The sequence below is a fragment of the Aquarana catesbeiana genome, linkage group LG01 (assembly GCF_042186555.1).
Source record: "Aquarana catesbeiana isolate 2022-GZ linkage group LG01, ASM4218655v1, whole genome shotgun sequence".
Taxonomy (NCBI): Eukaryota; Metazoa; Chordata; class Amphibia; order Anura; family Ranidae; genus Aquarana; species Aquarana catesbeiana.
Genome location: NC_133324.1, coordinates 976,973,095 through 976,992,542, shown reverse-complemented (window position 1 = coordinate 976,992,542; position 19,448 = coordinate 976,973,095). Strand labels below are relative to the sequence as shown.

Below are 19,448 nucleotides of genomic sequence, written 5' to 3'. Positions count from 1 at the left end.
CTGTCACCAGCTCGTCAGTATACTCGAGTACCTGTCACCAGCTCATCAGAGTACTCGAGTACCTGTTACCAGCCCATCAGAGTACCTCTCTGTAAGCCCATCAGAGTACCAGAGTACCTCACTGTAAGCCCATCAGAGTACTCCAGTACCTGTCACCAGTCCATCAGAGTACCTGAGTATTTATCACCAGCCCATCAGAATACCCGAGTACCTGTCACCAGCCCATCAGAGTACCTGAATACCTGTTACCAGCCCATCAGAATACCCGAGTACCTGTCACCAGCCCATCAGAGTACCTGAGTACCTGTCACCAGCCCATCAGATAACCCGAGTACCTGTCACCAGCCCATCAGAGTACCCGAGTACCTGTTAACAGCCCATCAGAGTACCCGAGTACCTGTTACCAGCCCATCAAAGTACCTGTCTGTAAGCCCATCAGAGTACCAGAGTACCTCACTGTAAGCCCATCAGAGTACCCAAGTACCTGTTACCAGCCCATCAGAATACCCGAGTACCTGTTACCACACATCAGAGCACCCGAGTACCTGTCACCAGCCCATGAGAGTACCCGAGTTCCAGTCACCAGCCCATCAGAGTACCCGAGTTCCTGTCACCAGCTCATCAGAGTACCTGAGTACCTGTCACCAGCCCATCAGAGTAATTAAGTACCTGTGACCAGCTCATCAGAGTACCCGAGTGGCTGTCACCAGCTCAACAGAGCACACGAGTACCTGTCACCAGCCCATCAGAATACCCAAGTATCTGTCACCACCCATCAGAGCACCCAAGTACCTGTTACCAGCCCATCAGAGTACTCGAGTACCTGTCACCAGCTCGTCAGTGTACTCGAGTACCTGTCACAAGCTCATCAGTGTACTCGAGTACCTGTTACCAGCCCATCAGAGTAGTCGAGTACCTGTCACCAGCTCATCAGAGTACTCGAGTACCTGTTATCAGCCCATCAGAGTACCTGTCTGTAAGTCCATCAGAGTACCAGAGTACCTCTCTGTAAGTCCATCAGAGTACTCCAGTACCTGTCACCAGCCCATCAGAGTACCTGTCTGTAAGTCCATCAGAGTACCAGAGTACCTCTCTGTAAGTCCATCAGAGAACTCCAGTACCTGTCACCAGCCCATCAGAGTACCCGAGTATCTATCACCAGCCCATCAGAATACCCGAGTCCCTGTCACCAGCGCATCAGAGTACTTGAGTACCTGTCACCAGCTCATCAGAGTACTCGAGTACCTGTCACCAGCCCATCATAGTACCCGAGTACCTGTTACCAGCCCATCTGAGTACCTCTCTGTAAGCCCATCAGAGTACCAGAGTACCTCTCTTTTTAGCCCATCAGAGTACTCCAGTACCTGTCACCAGCCCATCAGAGTACCCAAGTATTTATCACCAGCCCATCAGAATACCCGAGTACCTGTCACCAGCCCATCTGAGTACCTCAATACCTGTTACCAGCCCATCAGAATACCCGAGTACCTGTCACCAGCCCATCAGAGTACCTGAGTACCTGCAACCAGCCCATCAGAATACCCGAGTACTTTTCACCAGCCCATCAGAGTACCTGAATACCTGTTACCAGCCCATCAGAGTACCCGAGTATCTATCATCAGTCCATCAGAGTACCTGAGTAACTGTCTCCAGCCCATCAGAGCACCCAAGTACCTGTTACCACCCATCAGAGCACCCGAGTACCTGTGCCCTGATTGCCCCAAAAATAAACAGGAACTGTCTATAAGCCCTTCAGAGTACCAATTTAAAAGCCCATCAGTATACCCGAGTATCTGTTAACAGCCCATCAGAGTACCTGGCTGTAAGCCCATCAGAGTACCAGAGTACCTGGCTGTAAGCCCATCAGAGTACCAGAGTACCTGTCACCAGCCCATCAGAATACCCGAGTACCTGTCACCAGCCCATCAGAGTACCTGAGTACCTGTCACCAGCCCATCAAAATACCCGAGTACCTGTCACCAGCCCATCAGAGTACCTGAATACCTGTTACCAGCCCATCAGAATACCCGAGTATCTGTCACCACCCATCAGAGCACCCAAGTACCTGTTACCAACCCATCAGAGTACCCGAGTACCTGTCAAAAGCTCATCAGAGTACCCGAGTATCTGACACCAGCCCATCAGAGTACCCGAGTATCTGTCACCAGCCCATCAGAGTACCCGAGTATCTGTCACCAGCCCATCAAAGTACCCAAGTAACTGTTACCAGCCCATCAGAGTATCGGTCTGAAAGCCCATCAGAGTACCAGAGTAGCTCTCTTTCCCATGTGACCGGCTGTGTCCAATCACAGCTAGTCACATGTGTTCTCATTTTCACCACTCGTGCGCACCCCCGGAGGCAATAGGGGATGAGGCCTTGTCCCTCAGGCATAGCCGATCCCTGTTCAGGGTAAAGAGCCAATGAAATTGGCTCTTTACCACGTGACTGGCTGTGTCCAATCACAGCCGGTCGCAAATGTCAACAAACGGCTGTAACTCGCCGTTGCCAGATTCTCCTCCTCAGTGTGCGAGGAGGAGATCTGGAAACAGCGAGTTGCAGTATTACAGTGCTGTGCCCTGATTGCCACAAAAATAAACAGGACCTGTCTATCAGCCCTTCAGAGTACCCATTTAAAAGCTCATCAGAATACCCGAGTATCTGTTACCAGCCCATCAGAGTACCTGGCTGTAAGCCCATCAGAGTACCAGAGTACCTGTCTGTAAGCTCATCAGAATACCTGATTATCTGTCACCAGTACATCAGAGTACCCGAGTACCTGTCACCAGGCCATCAGAGTACCCGAGTACCTGTCACCAGCCCATCAGAGTACCTCTCTGTAAGCCCATCAGAGTACCAGAGTACCTCACTGTAAGCCCATCAGAGTACTCCAGTACCTGTCACCAGTCCATCAGAGTACCTGAGTATTTATCACCAGCCCATCAGAATACCCGAGTACCTGTCACCAGCCCATCAGAGTACCTGAATACCTGTTACCAGCCCATCAGAATACCCGAGTACCTGTCACAAGCCCATCAGAGTACCTGAGTACCTGTCACCAGCCCATCAGATAACCCGAGTACCTGTCACCAGCCCATCAGAGTACCCGAGTACCTGTTAACAGCCCATCAGAGTACCCGAGTACCTGTTACCAGCCCATCAAAGTACCTGTCTGTAAGCCCATCAGAGTACCAGAGTACCTGGCTGTAAGCCCATCAGAGTACCCAAGTACCTGTTACCAGCCCATCAGAATACCCGAGTACCTGTTACCACACATCAGAGCACCCGAGTACCTGTCACCAGCCCATGAGAGTACCCGAGTTCCAGTCACCAGCCCATCAGAGTACCTGAGTTCCTGTCACCAGCTCATCAGAGTACCTGAGTACCTGTCACCAGCCCATCAGAGTAATTAAGTACCTGTGACCAGCTCATCAGAGTACCCGAGTGGCTGTCACCAGCTCAACAGAGTACACGAGTACCTGTCACCAGCCCATCAGAGTACCCGAGTACCTGTCACCAGCTCATCAGAGTAGCTGAGTACCTGTCACCAGCCCATCAGAGTACCTGAGTATCTGTCACCAGTGCATCAGTGTACCCGAGTACCTGTCACCAGCTCATCAGAATACCTGAGTACCTGTCACCAGCCCATTAGAGTACCCGAGTACCTGTCACCAGCCCATCAGAGTACCCAAGCATCTGTCACCAGCCCATCAGAGTACCCGAGTATCTGTCCCCAGCTCATCAGAGTACCCGAGTATCTGTCACCAGCCCATCAGAGTACCCGAGTACTTGTCACCAGCTCATCAGAGTACCTGAGTATCTGTCACCAGCCCATCAGAGTACCCGAGTACCTGTCACCAGCTCATCAGAGTACCCGAGTATTTGTCACCAGCCCATCAGAGTACCAGAGTACCTCTCTGTAAGCCCATCAGAGTACTCCAGTACCTGTCACCAGCCCATGAGAGTACCCGAGTATCTATCACCAGACCATCAGAGTACCCGAGTAACTGTCACCAGCTCATCTGAGTACCTGAGTACCTGTCACTAGCCCATCAGAATACCCGAGTATCTGTCACCAGCCCATCAGAGTACCTGAATACCTGTTACCAGCCCATCAGAATACCCAAGTATCTGTCACCACCCATCAGAGCACCCAAGTACCTGTTACCAGCCCATCAGAGTACTCGAGTACCTGTCACCAGCTCGTCAGTGTACTCGAGTACCTGTCACAAGCTCATCAGTGTACTCGAGTACCTGTTACCAGCCCATCAGAGTAGTCGAGTACCTGTTACCAGCCCATCAGAGTACCTGTCTGTAAGTCCATCAGAGCACCAGAGTACCTCTCTGTAAGTCCATCCGAGTACTCCAGTACCTGTCACCAGCCCATCAGAGTACCTGTCTGTAAGTCCATCAGAGTACCAGAGTACCTCTCTGTAAGTCCATCAGAGAACTCCAGTACCTGTCACCAGCCCATCAGAGTACCCGAGTATCTATCACCAGCCCATCAGAATACCCGAGTCCCTGTCACCAGCGCATCAGAGTACTTGAGTACCTGTCACCAGCTCATCAGATTACTCGAGTACCTGTCACCAGCTCATCATAGTACCCGAGTACCTGTTACCAGCCCATCTGAGTACCTCTCTTTTTAGCCCATCAGAGTACTCCAGTACCTGTCACCAGCCCATCAGAGTACCCAAGTATTTATCACCAGCCCATCAGAATACCCGAGTACCTGTCACCAGCCCATCTGAGTACCTCAATACCTGTTACCAGCCCATCAGAATACCCGAGTACCTGTCACCAGCCCATCAGAGTACCTGAGTACCTGCCACCAGCCCATCAGAATACCCGAGTACTTTTCACCAGCCCATCAGAGTACCTGAATACCTGTTACCAGCCCATCAGAGTACCCGAGTATCTATCACCAGCCCATCAGAGTACCCGAGTAACTGTCTCCAGCCCATCAGAGCACCCAAGTATCTGTTACCACCCATCAGAGCACCCGAGTACCTGTGCCCTGATTGCCCCAAAAATAAATAGGAACTGTCTATAAGCCCTTCAGAGTACCCATTTAAAAGCCCATCAGTATACCCGAGTATCTGTTAACAGCCCATCAGAGTACCTGGCTGTAAGCCCATCAGAGTACCAGAGAACCTGGCTGTAAGCCCATCAGAGTACCAGAGTACCTGTCACCAGCCCATCAGAATACCCGAGTACCTGTCACCAGCCCATCAGAGTACCTGAGTACCTGTCACCAGCCCATCAAAATACCCGAGTACCTGTCACCAGCCCATCAGAGTACCTGAATACCTGTTACCAGCCCATCAGAATACCCGAGTATCTGTCACCACCCATCAGAGCACCCAAGTACCTGTTACCAACCCATCAGAGTACCCGAGTACCTGTCAAAAGCTCATCAGAGTACCCGAGTATCTGACACCAGCCCATCAGAGTACCCGAGTATCTGTCACCAGCCCATCAGAGTACCCGAGTATCTGTCACCAGCCCATCAAAGTACCCAAGTAACTGTTACCAGCCCATCAGAGTATCGGTCTGAAAGCCCATCAGAGTACCAGAGTAGCTCTCTTTACCATGTGGCCGGCTGTGTCCAATCACAGCCAGTCACATGTGTTCTCATTTTCACCACTCGTGCGTACCCCCGGAGGCAATAGGGGATGAGGCCTTGTCCCTCAGGCATAGCCGATCTCTGTTCAGGGTAAAGAGCCAATGAAATTGGCTCTTTACCACGTGACTGGCTGTGTCCAATCACAGCCGGTCGCAAATGTCAACAAACGGCTGTAACTCGCCGTTGCCAGATTCTCCTCCTCAGTGTGCGAGGAGGAGATCTGGAAACAGCGAGTTGCAGTATTACAGTTCTGTGCCCTGATTGCCACAAAAATAAACAGGACCTGTCTATCAGTCCTTCAGAGTAACCATTTAAAAGCTCATCAGAATACCCAAGTATCTGTTACCAGCCCATCAGAGTACCTGGCTGTAAGCCCATCAGAGTACCAGAGTACCTGTCTGTAAGCTCATCAGAATACCTGATTATCTGTCACCAGTACATCAGAGTACCCGAGTACCTGTCACCAGGCCATCAGAGTACCCGAGTACCTGTCACCAGCCCATCAGAGTGCCCGAGTACCTGTCACCAGCCCATCAGAGTACCCGAGTACCTGTCACCAGCCCATCAGAATACCCGAGTACCTGTCACCAGCCCATTAGAGAACCTGAGTATCTGTCACCAACCCATCAGAGTACCTGAGTATTTGTCACTCACTAGCCCATCAGAGTACCCGAGTACCTGTCACCAGGCCATCAGAGTACCCGAGTACCTGTCACCAGCCCATCAGAGTGCCCGAGTACCTGTCACCAGCCCATCAGAGTACCCGAGTACCTGTCACCAGCCCATCAGAATACCCGAGTATCTGTCACAGCCCATTAGAGAACCTGAGTATCTGTCACCAACCCATCAGAGTACCTGAGTATTTGTCACTCACTAGCCCATCAGAGTACCCGAGTATCTGTCACCAGCCCATCAGAGTCCCAGAGTACCTGTTCCCAGCGCATCAAAGTACCTGTCTGTAAGCCCATCAGAGTACCAGAGTACCTGTCTGTAAGGTCATCAGAATACCTGATTATCTGTCACCAGCTCATCAGAGTACCCAAGTACCTGTTACCAGCTCATCAGAGTACCCGAGTATCTGTCACAAGCCCATCAGAGTACCCGAGTACCTGTCACCAGCTCATCAGAGTACCCAAGTATCTGTCACCAGCTCATCAGAGTACCCGAGTATCTGTCACCAGCTCATCAGAGTACCCGAGTATCTGTCACCAGCCCATCAGAGTACCTGAGTATCTGTCACCAGCTCATCAGAGTACCCGTGTACCTGTTACCAGCCCATCAGAATACCTGTTACCAGCCCATCAGAGTACCAGAGTACCTGGCTGTAAGCCCATCAGGGTACCAGAGTACCTGGCTGTAAGCTCATTAGAATACCTGATTATCTGTCACCAGCCCATCAGAGTACCCAAGTACCTATCTGCAGTCCATCAGAGTACTTGAGTGCCTGAATGGTCAGTCCTCTCCTACATTGACACATGTTCCCCAGGGCAGTACCCCCCTCCCTTATGCTAATTATTGACCCCTCCATCAATGGGCATTTTTAATATGACAGTTTTGGCTCCCATTGATTTCAGTGGGGTTAGGGTTCGGCGTCTAAACTTATTTGAAGTTTGCAGAACAACACTTGAACTGAACCCAGGGCAGCTCAGCTCCTTATCCATAATTATTTCATCACTTGTGTTTTCAATCAGTTTTATATCTGCTGTTGGTGAGTTGCATTGAATGACCATAAAATGTGGTTACCTCGAATGGACCATCTTGACTGAAGTCAAAAGACATAATCAGATCCACTTTGCGGTGAGGATGTAACACTAAGGGGTACGGAGTATTAATTTCCAAACCGGCATCGATCAGATGGATGTACTTTTTCTGAAAGAGGTCGCAGTCTTCTGGGATTTTATCTAGGAAATAAATAAAAATAATAATAATATTGGGGCTCAAAATTTCAAGTCCTGAGGTATTAGCCTGGGCTTAGGAGTTACTCGCCATCAGTTGCCCCACCCAACCCCTACCTTGCCCCGCCCCTAATTACACCCTCGTAAATTATCTCATGAAATGACACCGTCAAATGTTTTATGCAGAATTAGGTTACAAAAATATATATTAACAACAACACTTTTAACAATATTAACATAAAGCCTATTTCATTGATCTGACTGTGATAAATAAAATAAGGATAAAATATGATTCATATCATTGCTGCCTTGTTCAGTAAATATTATAATGTTATATAAAAAAAAAGCATTAAAACAAATAAAACCAATGAATGACACTTTCACTGATTTAGGATGCAGAGAGACTATAAGGCCCTATACACACTTTTAGATTTTCTGCAGATTTTTGTCTTCAGATTTAACAAAACCATGTAGTGCAAGGGCCAGCCTGATTGCATACAAATTGAAACTCTTATGCCGCTTACATACGATCGGTTTGTTGGCCAACAAAACCGTGGAATTTTGTCCGAAGGGCGTTGGCCCAAACTTGTCTTGCATACACACGGCCACACAATTGTTGGCCAGCAATTACGAACGTAGTGACGTACTACGTGGTTTTTCAGCTCTTTAGCGCCACCCTTTGGGCTCCTTCTGCTAATTTTGTGTTAGTAGAAGTTTGGTGAGTAAAAAAACTCAACAATAACCCAGCGCCAATGGTAGACTACCTGGAGAGCTCTAAACAGGACATATGGTGTATGACTTGTATATTTACCATGCCATGTACTAAGACATTTAGTATACATATAACATAACCTATACAAAAGAGTGGAGGGGGGACAAAAGGACCACCCGTGCAGCTGGACCAACCGTAGCTGGTAGATACAGATCCAAACAGAGAAAAACAAATAAAGCCCAGCGCTCAGGATATATTAAAAGCAAACTGCAACGGTCATAAATCAATACAATGAAGTAGTTTAATAAACCAATAATAAATGTGAACTGACAGTAATAACTACTGGATAATAAAACCACAATGTAGAAAACTGTTGCAGAAAACACCACAGTAACACAATAATAAAAAATAATAAAAAAAAAACCCACAGTGACACAATATTAAAAAAGTTAAATGGTATAGCATAAGTTTCAACATGTAGAAGGCACTTGCAGTAACGGACAGTCAGCCTTTGACTAACAGGAGACCAGCACGGGAGATCTATCCAGAAAAATTCCCAACAGAAACAATGGGTGAAATGGTGGAAGCGGAACACAGTACTTACAACAGAAAGCAATGGGTGGAATGATGGGAGCGGAAAGAAGTGGAGAGGAGAACACTCACAACTACGCTGTGGGTTGGGGGGTCTGGCACCGTGCAGGGGAGCTCGCCGGCTCCAGCAAGCTGTGGGATGACTGTGGCATCAACTGAGCCAAAGCTCCGCCATGAGGAGAACAGCCTGGCTGAAGCTCCGTAGCGATGGATGATGACGTCAGCACAGGGGAGCCGCCGGGATGTCAGTGGATGGAAACAAACCGCTGAGTCTCCAGATGGTGTCTCCACAGGGGTAAAAAAATCCTCAATGGGAAATGGTGTGCGAAACGCGTCGTCAAGGCAACCCCAGGACAGTGGACCCAGCCAGAGCCTTGTCACAGTGAGCATTGATCCATCCATCCATCTGTCCATTATCCCTGTGAAGCTTCCTCACCAGCTAGCAGCGGTTTCTTCAGCAACATCATCCCCACCATTCCCCCCTGGTCTGGTGACTTCCGATCAGTCTCTTTGTTTGCTCCATCTTTTTCATTGATTTTTACTGATTTTTATTGACTTTATGTTTTTCTGAGGAGCCCCAGGCCGTTTAGGCAGATGTGAGCTCCATCAGCCTGCCGGCACTATTATTCCCCCCTGACTAGCCTCTCAGGTCCAGCATTGGTCTTTGGGCAGTGTCACCATTTCCCATTGAGGATTTTTTTACCCCTGTGGAGACACCATCTGGAGACGGGTTTGTTTCCCTGTGCTGACGTCATCATCCATCGCCACGGAGCTCCAGCCAGGCTGTTCTCCTCATGGCGGAGCTTTGGCTCAGTTGATGCCACAGTCATCCCACAGCTTGCTAGAGCCGGCGAGCTCCCCTGCACGGTGCCAGACCCCCCAACCCACGGGGTAGTTGTGAGTGTTCTCCTCTCCACTTCTTTCTGCTCCCATCATTCCACCCATTGCTTTCTGTTGTAAGTACTGTGTTCCGCTTCCACCATTTCACCCATTGTTTCTGTTGGGGATTTTTCTGGATGGATCTCCCGTGCTGGTCTCCTGTTGGTCAAAGGCTGACTGTCCGTTACTGCAAGTGCCTTCTACATGTTGAAACTTATGCTATACCATTTAACTTTTTAATATTGTGTCACTGTGGTTTTTTTTTTATTATTTTTTATTATTGTGTTACTGTGGTGTTTTCTGCAACAGTTTTCTACATTGTGGTTTTATTATCCAGTAGTTATTACTGTCAGTTCACATTTATTATTGGTTTATTAAACTACTTCATTGTATTGCTTTATGACCGTTGCAATTTGCTTTTAATATATCCTGAGCGCTGGGCTTTAGAAGTTTGGTGAGTGTTGATTCGCGTTTTTCATTTTGCGCTTTTCATTTCGTGCTTTTCAGTTCATTTCTGAACGGCCGTTCGTCAACCAGATATGATGCGGAATCGGAGGAGATAACATGTTATTTATTAGTGGCCTTGGAGTTATTGCTTTGACATTATTTTTTTAGTTGAATAATAATGATTTAATTTGTTATATTTTCTATATTTTTGGATGCATAGAATGCACTTTTTGGTTAAGTTCTATTGGCAGATATCATGTCTAATTTTATTGGTTTTCTTTTTTTAATGCACAATAAAAAAAAATTGTGGAGAATAATACTTGGATATGTGTTTTACTGTCACTGTAAATGACAGTTTGGGAGTAGGCAGTTACATTTAAAAAAATACAATGTACAATTGACCAGGGATACCAACATAGTTGTATATTTGATCTTAAAACTTATGGGATAATGGTGTTGTGGTAACTTGCACAAATAATAAAAAAAAGCATAATAATATTATTCTTGATATCACTAGAAAAAAAAGCCTTTGAAAATTAGTTTGCAATAACTCCATCAGTATCACCAGCAAAGCAGCTTCATTATTATCCCATTAAAGAAGAAGAGAATTGTGCGCTGCATTTCCAGATTTCATAATTTGCTGCGTCACGAATGTTAATTCTCCATTACGAATGCTAGTTTACAAGACCGGCCGCTTCCGGCTCATCCTTGCTTCCGAGCATGCGTGTTTGTACTTTGGACTTTTGTCCGACAGACTTGTGTACAAACGCTCAGAAAATTCGACAACACACATTTGTCCGCAGAAAATTTGAAAGCCTGCCATCCGACATTTGTCCACGGAAAATCTGACAACAATTGTCCAATGGATAGTACAAACGGTCGGATTTTCCGCCAACAGCTTGACATCCAACATTTCCCATCGGAAAGTCAGATTATGTGTATGGGCCTTTAAGGTTTGACCTCATATTATAGGGTTTTGGTAAATCTGAAGAAAAAATGTGCAGAAAATCGAATAGTGTTTATGGTGGCCTTACAGCCGAGCACAGAACTGGAGAGAGGAGCAGAAGCTGCCAAAGTTAACTTTTCCCTTTTAACAAGCTGGTGATTGGTTGCTAGGTGGTCCGAGCAACCAACCACCAGCTTGTTATTAGGAAAATGTAACTTTGGCAGCTCCCACCCCGCCCCGCCCCAACTTCATCTAGTTCTTTGCCGACTCCCACTGTATGCCAGGCCCTGCTAAGTTGCTCTTTGGGGGTTGAGATTGCGCTGGACTGACTCGATCAGTCACTGCTTTTACATAGGTATAAGTGTGTGCAGGTAGGAAGAATTTTCTTCCAGAGATTAGTGCCCAGCTTAAAAGAAGGCGGTGGGCCCTATCAGGACCTGGGCTGCTGTCTCAGGGTACGGCATACTGGTCGATTCTGCATGTGTTCAAGAAAGGTGGATGTAAAAGAGCGCCCAATGTCCAGTAGATGTGGGTTTGGAAAGATGTTTTATTTAGGGAAAGAACAATAAAATAAAGCCAACACATTTCAGGGGAACAAGAACTCCCCCTTCCTCAGGGCTGTTCAAAAGGTAAAAGGGTACACAAAAACAGATACAGTGTATATAAAAATATACTGTATATAAATATGTAGAAATGGAAAAATAGCATCCAAAAATTAATGTTTACATAATTGTATTCAAAAAATTCCCATGGGTGCTGTATGAGAAGAATATACTGTATATGCATACACTATATTACCAAAAGTATTGGGACACCTGCCTTTACACGCACATGAACTTTAATGACACCCCAGTCTTCGTCCGTAGGGTTCAATATTGAGTTGGCCAACCCTTTGCACCTATAACAGCTCCAACTCTTCTGGGAAGGCTGACCACAAGGTTTAGGAGTGTATCTATGGGAATGTTTGACCATTCTTCCAGAAGTGCATTTGTGAGGTCAGGCACTGATGTTGGACAAGAAGGCCTGGTTCGCAGTCTCCGCTCTAATTCCGCTCTGTTCTATCGGGTTGAGGTCAGGACTCTGTACAAGCCAGTCAAAGTCCTCCACCCCAAACTGGCTCATCCATGTCTTTATGGACTTTACTATATGCAGGAGTTGCTAGAGTGCATGCATATAGACGAAAACTGTCTGTAAATAGGCCTAAGGAGATGCCCATTAATAATTAGCCAAACTTTCCTGGGTCTGGTTCAAGCGTTGTTCAGCAAACTTGAAATTAGTTCAGTAGCCGAACCCAAACCCCATTAAAATGAATGGGAGCCAAATATGTCAAATTAAAAATACCCATTTTCTTGGCTAATAGGCAAGGGGGGTGTAAAAATATTGCACAGGGGTGGGAACTGCCCTGGGGAACATGTACAGTATCTCACAAAAGTGAGTACACCCCTCACATTTTTGTAAATATTTTATTCCATCTTTTCATGTGACAACACTGAAGAAATGACACTTTGCTACAATGTAAAGTAGTGAGTGTACAGCTTGTATAACAGTGTAAATTGTAAAAAAAAGTGAGTACACCCCTAAGTGAAAATCTCCAAATTGGGCCCAATTAGCCATTTTCCCTCCCCGGTGTCATGTGATTCATTATTGTTACAAGGTCTCAGGTGTGAATGGGGAGCAGGTGTGTTAAATTTGGTGTTATCACTCTCACTCTCTCATACTGGTCACTGGAAGTTATACATGGCACCTCATGGCAAAGAACTCCCTTGAGCATCTGAAAAAAAGAATTCTTGCTCTACATAAAGATGGCCTAGGCTATAAGAAGATTGCCAAGACCCTGAAACTGAGCTGGAGCACGGCGACCAAGACAATACAGTGGTTTAAAAGGACAGATTCCACTCAGAACAGACCTACCATGGTCGACCAAAGAGATTGAGTGCACATGCTCAGCGTCACATCCAGAGGTTGTCTTTGGGAAATAGACATATGAGTGCTGCCAGCATTGCTGCAGAGGTTGTAGGGGTGGGGGGTCAGCCTGTCAGTGCTCAGACCATACGCCGCATCAAATTGGTCTGCATGGCTGTCATCCCAGAAGGAAGCCTCTTCTAAAGATGATGCACAAGAAAGCCTGCAAAAGACAAGCAGACTAGGGACATGGATTACTGGAACCATGTCCTGTGGTCTGATGAGACCAAGATAAACGTATTGGGTTCAGATGGTGTCAAGCGTGTGTGGTGACAACCAGGTGAGGAGTACAAAGACAAGTGTGTCTTGCCTACAGTCAAGCATGGTGGTGGGAGTGTCATGGTCTGGGGCTGCATGAGTGCTGCCGGCACTGGGGAGCTACAGTTCATTGAGGGAACTATGAATGCCAACATGTACTGTGACATACTGAAGCAGTTCATGATCCCCTCCCTTCGGAGACTGGGCCGCAGGGCAGTAGTCCAACATAACGACCCCAAACACACCTCCAAGATGACCACTGCCTTGCTAAAGAAGCTGAGGGTAAAGGTGATGGACTGGCCAAGCATGTCTCCAGACCTAAACCCTATTGAGCATCTGTGGGACATCCTCAAATGGAAGGTGGAGGAGCGCAAGATCTCTAACATCCACCAGCTCCGTGATGTCGTCATGGAGGAGTGGAAGAGGACTCCAGTGACAACCTGTGAAGCTCTGGTGATCTCCATGCCCAAGAGGGTTAAGGCAGTGCTGGAAAATAATGGTGGCCACACAAAATATTGACACTTTGGGCCCATCTCAGACATTTTCACTTAGGGGTGTACTCACTTTTGTTGCCAGCGGTTTAGACATTAATGGCTGTGTTGAGTTATTTTGAGGGGACAGCAAATTTACACTGTTATACAAGCTGTACACTCACTACTTTACATTGTAGCAAAGTGTCATTTCTTCAGTGTTGTCACATGAAAAGATAGAAGAAAATATTTACAAAAATGTGAGGGGTGTACTAACTTTTGTGAGATACTGTATAATGCAAATAACATTTTTAAAGAATTCCATTTGGACAGGAAAAGTAATTTTTTTAAATGCATAACACTGAACATAAAAAAATGCCCAATTCCTTTAAATACATTGTAACATTCCTGGGGTGTGTCCTAATCCTGCCTATGAAGGGGCATGTCTGAGATGTACAGAAAGTGCTGCAGCAGTTCTGACATTTACAAAGTAATAAAGGGTTTAAAGATGCTGGCAAATGACATTTCATTGACAGCTTATTAAAAAAATAAAATAGCCCATAGAACCCTCCAAGGGTCTGCTGTGTATTTTGGCAGACATTTGGAGGGGTCTGTGTGCTTTTGCCAGAAATTAAAACTGTATTATTTTTTTTTCTTTGTAAATGTCACTTTTGCCGTAGCACATCCTAGAGCAAAAATTTAAAAACAAAATGTGTGGATTCCCCCAAAATTCATACCAAACGCTTTGGGGTTGATTTACTAAAGCTAGTGCAGCTGTGCATAGAAACCAATCAGCTTCCATGTTTTTTAGTCAAAGCGTAATTGAACAATCAGTTAGAAGCTGATTGGCTACCATGCACAGCTGCACCAGATTTTTCATGCTCCAGTTTTAGTAAATCAAGGAGCACACTGGACACCCAGCATATACTGTAGCACAATGGTCTTGTTTATAACTGTTGTTAGCCTTCCAATGCTTCTTATGCCCCGTACACACGGTCGGATTTTCCGATGGAAAATGTCCGATCGGAGCGTGTTGTCGGAAATTCCGACCGTGTGTAGCCTCCATCGGACATTTTCCATCGGATTTTCCGACACACAAAGTTGGAGAGCAGGAGATAAAATTTTCCAACAAAATCCGTTGTCGGAAATTCTGATCGTGTGTACACAAATCCGACGGACAAAGTGCCACGCATGCTCAGAATAAATAAAGGGATGAAAGCTATTGGCCACTGCCCCGTTTATAGTCCCGACGTACGTGTTTTACGCCACCGTGTTTAGAACGATCGGATTTTCCGACAACTTTGTGTGACCGTGTGTATGCAAGACAAGTTTGAGCCAACATCCGTCGGAAAAAATCCTAGGATTTTGTTGTCGGAATGTCCGATCAATGTCCGACCGTGTGTACGCCCTATTACTGTGATAGCCAGCTATAGATGGGGGCAAGTGGCGTACCCTTTTTGTATTACTGTCTTGTTTTTTGGTCAGGCAATGCACTGAAACCTTTGCAGCCACTGTGGGGACACTTATATTTTAGTGTTAGGTACCACAGATACCAGGATGCCTTGACGAGGCTCTGTGGCTTACGCATGCATTTGCAAATGTGTGCAGACTAAACCCCTGCTTTTAACGCATACTGTTAGACAGGTTATTTGGTTGTCTGTGGGTTGGTCAGTAAGTTAAACTTGTTTTTTTTCCTTGGATTTATCCTTGGCCTTGTTTATAACTGTTGTTAGCCTTCCAATGCTTCTTACTGTGATAGCCAGCTATAGATGGGGGCAAGTGCGTACCCTTTTTGTATCACTTTAGTAAATCAATCCCTTAGCGTCTGGTATGGGTTTTAATGAACTCAGACCCTAAATCCAAGCATGAAGCCTGGCTGATCAGGGAAGTAGGAGGATGAGCATGTGCCCCCCTGAACCATACCAGGACACATGCCCTCAGCGACAGCATGGGGGTACTCTGCCAAAAGCCCCTTGAACCCATGTTGATGAGGACAAGGACCTCTTTCCCACAACCATGGCCTAGTGGTTGTGGGGGGTCTATGAGCAGGAAGCTTATTGGAATGTGAAAAGTTCCTTAATCAACAATCCTCTTCAAGTAATCTTCCCACCAATACCATAGATGTTCACTAGATAGTAAGACCCCCTCTTGTATAATGGGTGAAATCACACTTGTGCTCAACTACAATCCAGTGTCCCTCTCTCCTCTTCTGTCCACTGCTTGTCACACCTTCTGTTCAATAGTTCCTCATGGAAAAACAAAAACCATTATAGAGTGATACTATCAAACCAAAACTGTGCTTCCCCACACTTTGCTTATTGTGAGCACATAAATATATAGTGACCTCAACACTATGCCACCAACAATCTTCCACCACCAGGTGTCCTCTCATGGAATGGAGCCTCACCAGAGCCTTGCGACCATAATTGGTCTAGAATGCACTAGTGCATTAGAGTCACTAACACTAATCCACCTCGAAAAAAAGAGCTTGCAATAGTGTAGTATTTTTAAGTAAAAACATATATTTATTTTCCAATATTATTACATGTACAAGGGAAAGATCACACATCCATTCAAAGATGACCACACCACAACTTCCGTTTCCTGTGACATACGTCTGTTTCCTGTAATGACATCACTTCCTCTACATGTTTTGTCCCATTGGACATTATCAAGAGCAGGAAACAGAAGTTGTGGTGTGGCCATTTTTGAATGGAAGCTCTATTTTATGAGGAGTGGAGCACTCTCTAGTGCGTGCTAGAAGTAGTTGTTAGCATAGGAAAATTTAGCTTGGCTGAAGGCCAGGCTTAGGTTGAATATGGGTCAGGGTGTAGTGACTCAGGGGGCTGGATGACTCATCCTGACAGCTCTTATGGTGCCTCCCCTGTTGTCTGAAACATTGGAGAATGTTCTAGATGTAGTGGGTGGAAGCTAGGAGGGGCTGTCATGCATATTTATGAGGAGCTCAACCAATCCCCAGCAGAAAGGGCCTGGAAGGGGGCAGGTCACCTCATAAATAGGCATGAGTCATGCCAGCAGGGGCAGTCGGGTGGACGCTGGAGATGGAGTGCTAAGTTGGCTGTCGGAGGCCCTTGCAGGGTGCACCCTAGTCTGAGGGGGGGTGACCTTGGGTCTTGGGCTCGGGTGCTGGAAGGATTCTCCAAAACTCGGGGAAGGAGCCTTTCCTGGAGGCAAGGAAAGAGGACAGTGGGAGCAGGTCACCACATCTGGGAGATCTCCTGAGAGTCAGCCAGGTGGGCTGGTGAGTGTCAGTCTGGAGGATTGTGGGTAGGAGTTTGCCTGGAGGGCTAGTAAAAGGGGCAGCTGCAGCCAGGTTGGCAGTGTATGAAGAGGTGGTGCTGGGATCAGTAGCCACAGGAGGAATGTAAGCTGGACACTGAAAATCTGCTACACAACCAAGGGGCCTGGGGTTCCTGCCTGTAATGGGCAATTGCTTGATTCAACTAAATGACTGTTGGATGATTTACAGTGTTCCAGCTGGGTTATGTAAGCAAGTGAGTGCTGAAGGAAGAAGCAGGAGCAGTATATAGAGACTGTATATAGGAAGAGTTGTCCCTGAAGGAGTTCTGAAGTTAAATGTGCATCCTATAATCTCCAATCCCTATCCAAGCTATTATCCTCAATAAAACAAAATAAACAAAGTCACAGACAGTTCTTCTACTCTGAGTGCCTGAGAAAATATGGTGTGCCTGGCTGTGCAGGGTGGAGGGATCCCAGTTACTTGCGGCCATTAAGGGGGTGCACTACAGTTGGATTGCTGGCTCTGGAGAAGGTAGCAGAGAAGAGGAGTGCAGAGATTGGGTGCATTTTGGACCAATTATGGTCGCAAGGCTATGGTGAGGCTCCATTGCATGAGCAGAAACCTCAAAGATTGTTGGTGGTATAGTGTGAGATCAGGGCTGCTGTTAGAAATCTTGAGGCCCTGTACAGACTACCTGACAGAACCCCTCCTCCCCCCCATCACAATGCCCCACCTGCATTACGGTAAAAACGGTTTTGGCTTTAGAACAACTTTAGGGTCTATTATGCCATTTTGCTGCCAAAGCTGTTATTTTTTTTTTTTCATTTTTAATTATGGAATCATTTTAGGCCTGAAGATTGTGTAAAAACCACAAATATTATATATTTTGTGAAAGCAAATATCCTAGAGAATAAAATAGTGGTAGTTCCAGTTTTGATATAGCGCAACAATTTTGAAACATATTTTTGTAAAAAATGCACTAGAGTTCATTTTAGAGAACATAAATGTAATGTAAATGTAATGTATTCCAAAAAGTTGTGAGGTAATGATAAAGAACACAAAAAAGGGGGGAAAAGTCCACAAGTGAAGTGTAAAGTGTCCAATAGTGGGAAGACTTTCTCCTCAATCTTCAACTGAAGTGAAAAATGCACCAATAAACAGGGGGAGACATTCAGATAGTACAATGGGTACTCTTACCGGATCAGTTGGAAGCACTTACCGTACGGCAGTGTGTCTATAAGGCATTGGGATACTAGATCCCCAGTGGTGATGCCAAACTGGATGGTCTCCTATAGGCCACAAACTTCAATCTGCACAAGGTTGGGTGATGGTTGAAACAAAGGTTTCCAAGGCTTAATGGCCACCAAACCAGTCCAAAAATGAAGGTGGTCCAAAGGTGGTCATCATGCTCCAGCATGAGGAAACAAAAGAAAAAGGGACTGCACATGGCGTAGGTCAACCAAGGTAGGTTTATTGAAGGTAAAATACCATATAAAAAAGGTGATCACAAAAAGTATAAAATGGCAATGTGGGAAGCAGGAGGTGTTTGTCCAACGCGTTTCGACTAACAAGTCTTCCACGGGGGCATGGAAGACTTGTTAGTTGAAACGTGTCGGGCCAGCACCTCCTGCTTCCCATTTTATAATTTTTTGTGATCACCTTTTTAATATATTATTTTACCTTCAATAAACCTACCTTGGTTGACCTACGCCATGTGGAGTCCCTTTTTCTTTTGTTTCCTCATGCTGGAGCACTGATGACCACCTTTGGACCACCTTCATTTTTGGACAGGTTTGACGGCTGTTAAGCCTTGGAAACCTTCGTTTCAACCATCACCCAACCTCGTGCAGATTGAAGTTTGCGGCCTATAGGAGACCATCCAGTTTGGCATCACCACTGGGGATCTAGTATCCCAAAGCCTTATAGACACACTGCCGTACGGTAAGTGCGTCCAACTGATCCAGTAAGAGTACCCATTGTACTATCTGAATGTCTCCCCCTGTTTATTGGTGCATTTTTCACTTCGGTTGAAGATTGAGGAGAAAGTCGCCCCACTATTGGACACTTTACACTTCACTTGTGGACTTTTTTCCCCTTTTTTGTGTTCTTTATCATTACCTCACAACTTTTTGGAGTTCATTTAGTTGTATATCACATTTATTGTTCACCTTTTTTTTTGCACCCATTCCACTCTCGTGATTGAGGCATTCTGGATGCATACAGGTTTTTGTATTTTATCTATATGTTTTCACTCATATATTAATTTTTAGCAATACACTTACTGTTTGCGCTTTTGATTAGACTTGGTTTGTTTGTGTGTTAGCAGCTTTTCATTCACGGTTTATTTGGGTTTAGCGCAGTATTTTCACCCCTTTTTTCCACACAATGTAATGTATTACCCA

At 46.0% G+C, this 19,448-nt stretch overlaps 1 protein-coding gene across 5 annotated transcripts in view; it reads right to left on the bottom strand.

Annotated features, from left to right (window-relative positions):
* The window catches only part of LOC141123432 (cytosolic phospholipase A2 gamma-like), a 211,903-nt gene that overhangs the window by 24,680 nt on the left and 167,775 nt on the right, over nucleotides 1-19,448 (bottom strand). For all 5 annotated transcript variants that reach the window (XM_073612054.1, XM_073612056.1, XM_073612057.1 and 2 more), the window contains one exon: nucleotides 7,368-7,525. In XM_073612054.1, coding sequence (XP_073468155.1) covers nucleotides 7,368-7,525 — 158 coding nt within the window. The remainder of the gene's footprint in view (nucleotides 1-7,367; nucleotides 7,526-19,448) is intronic.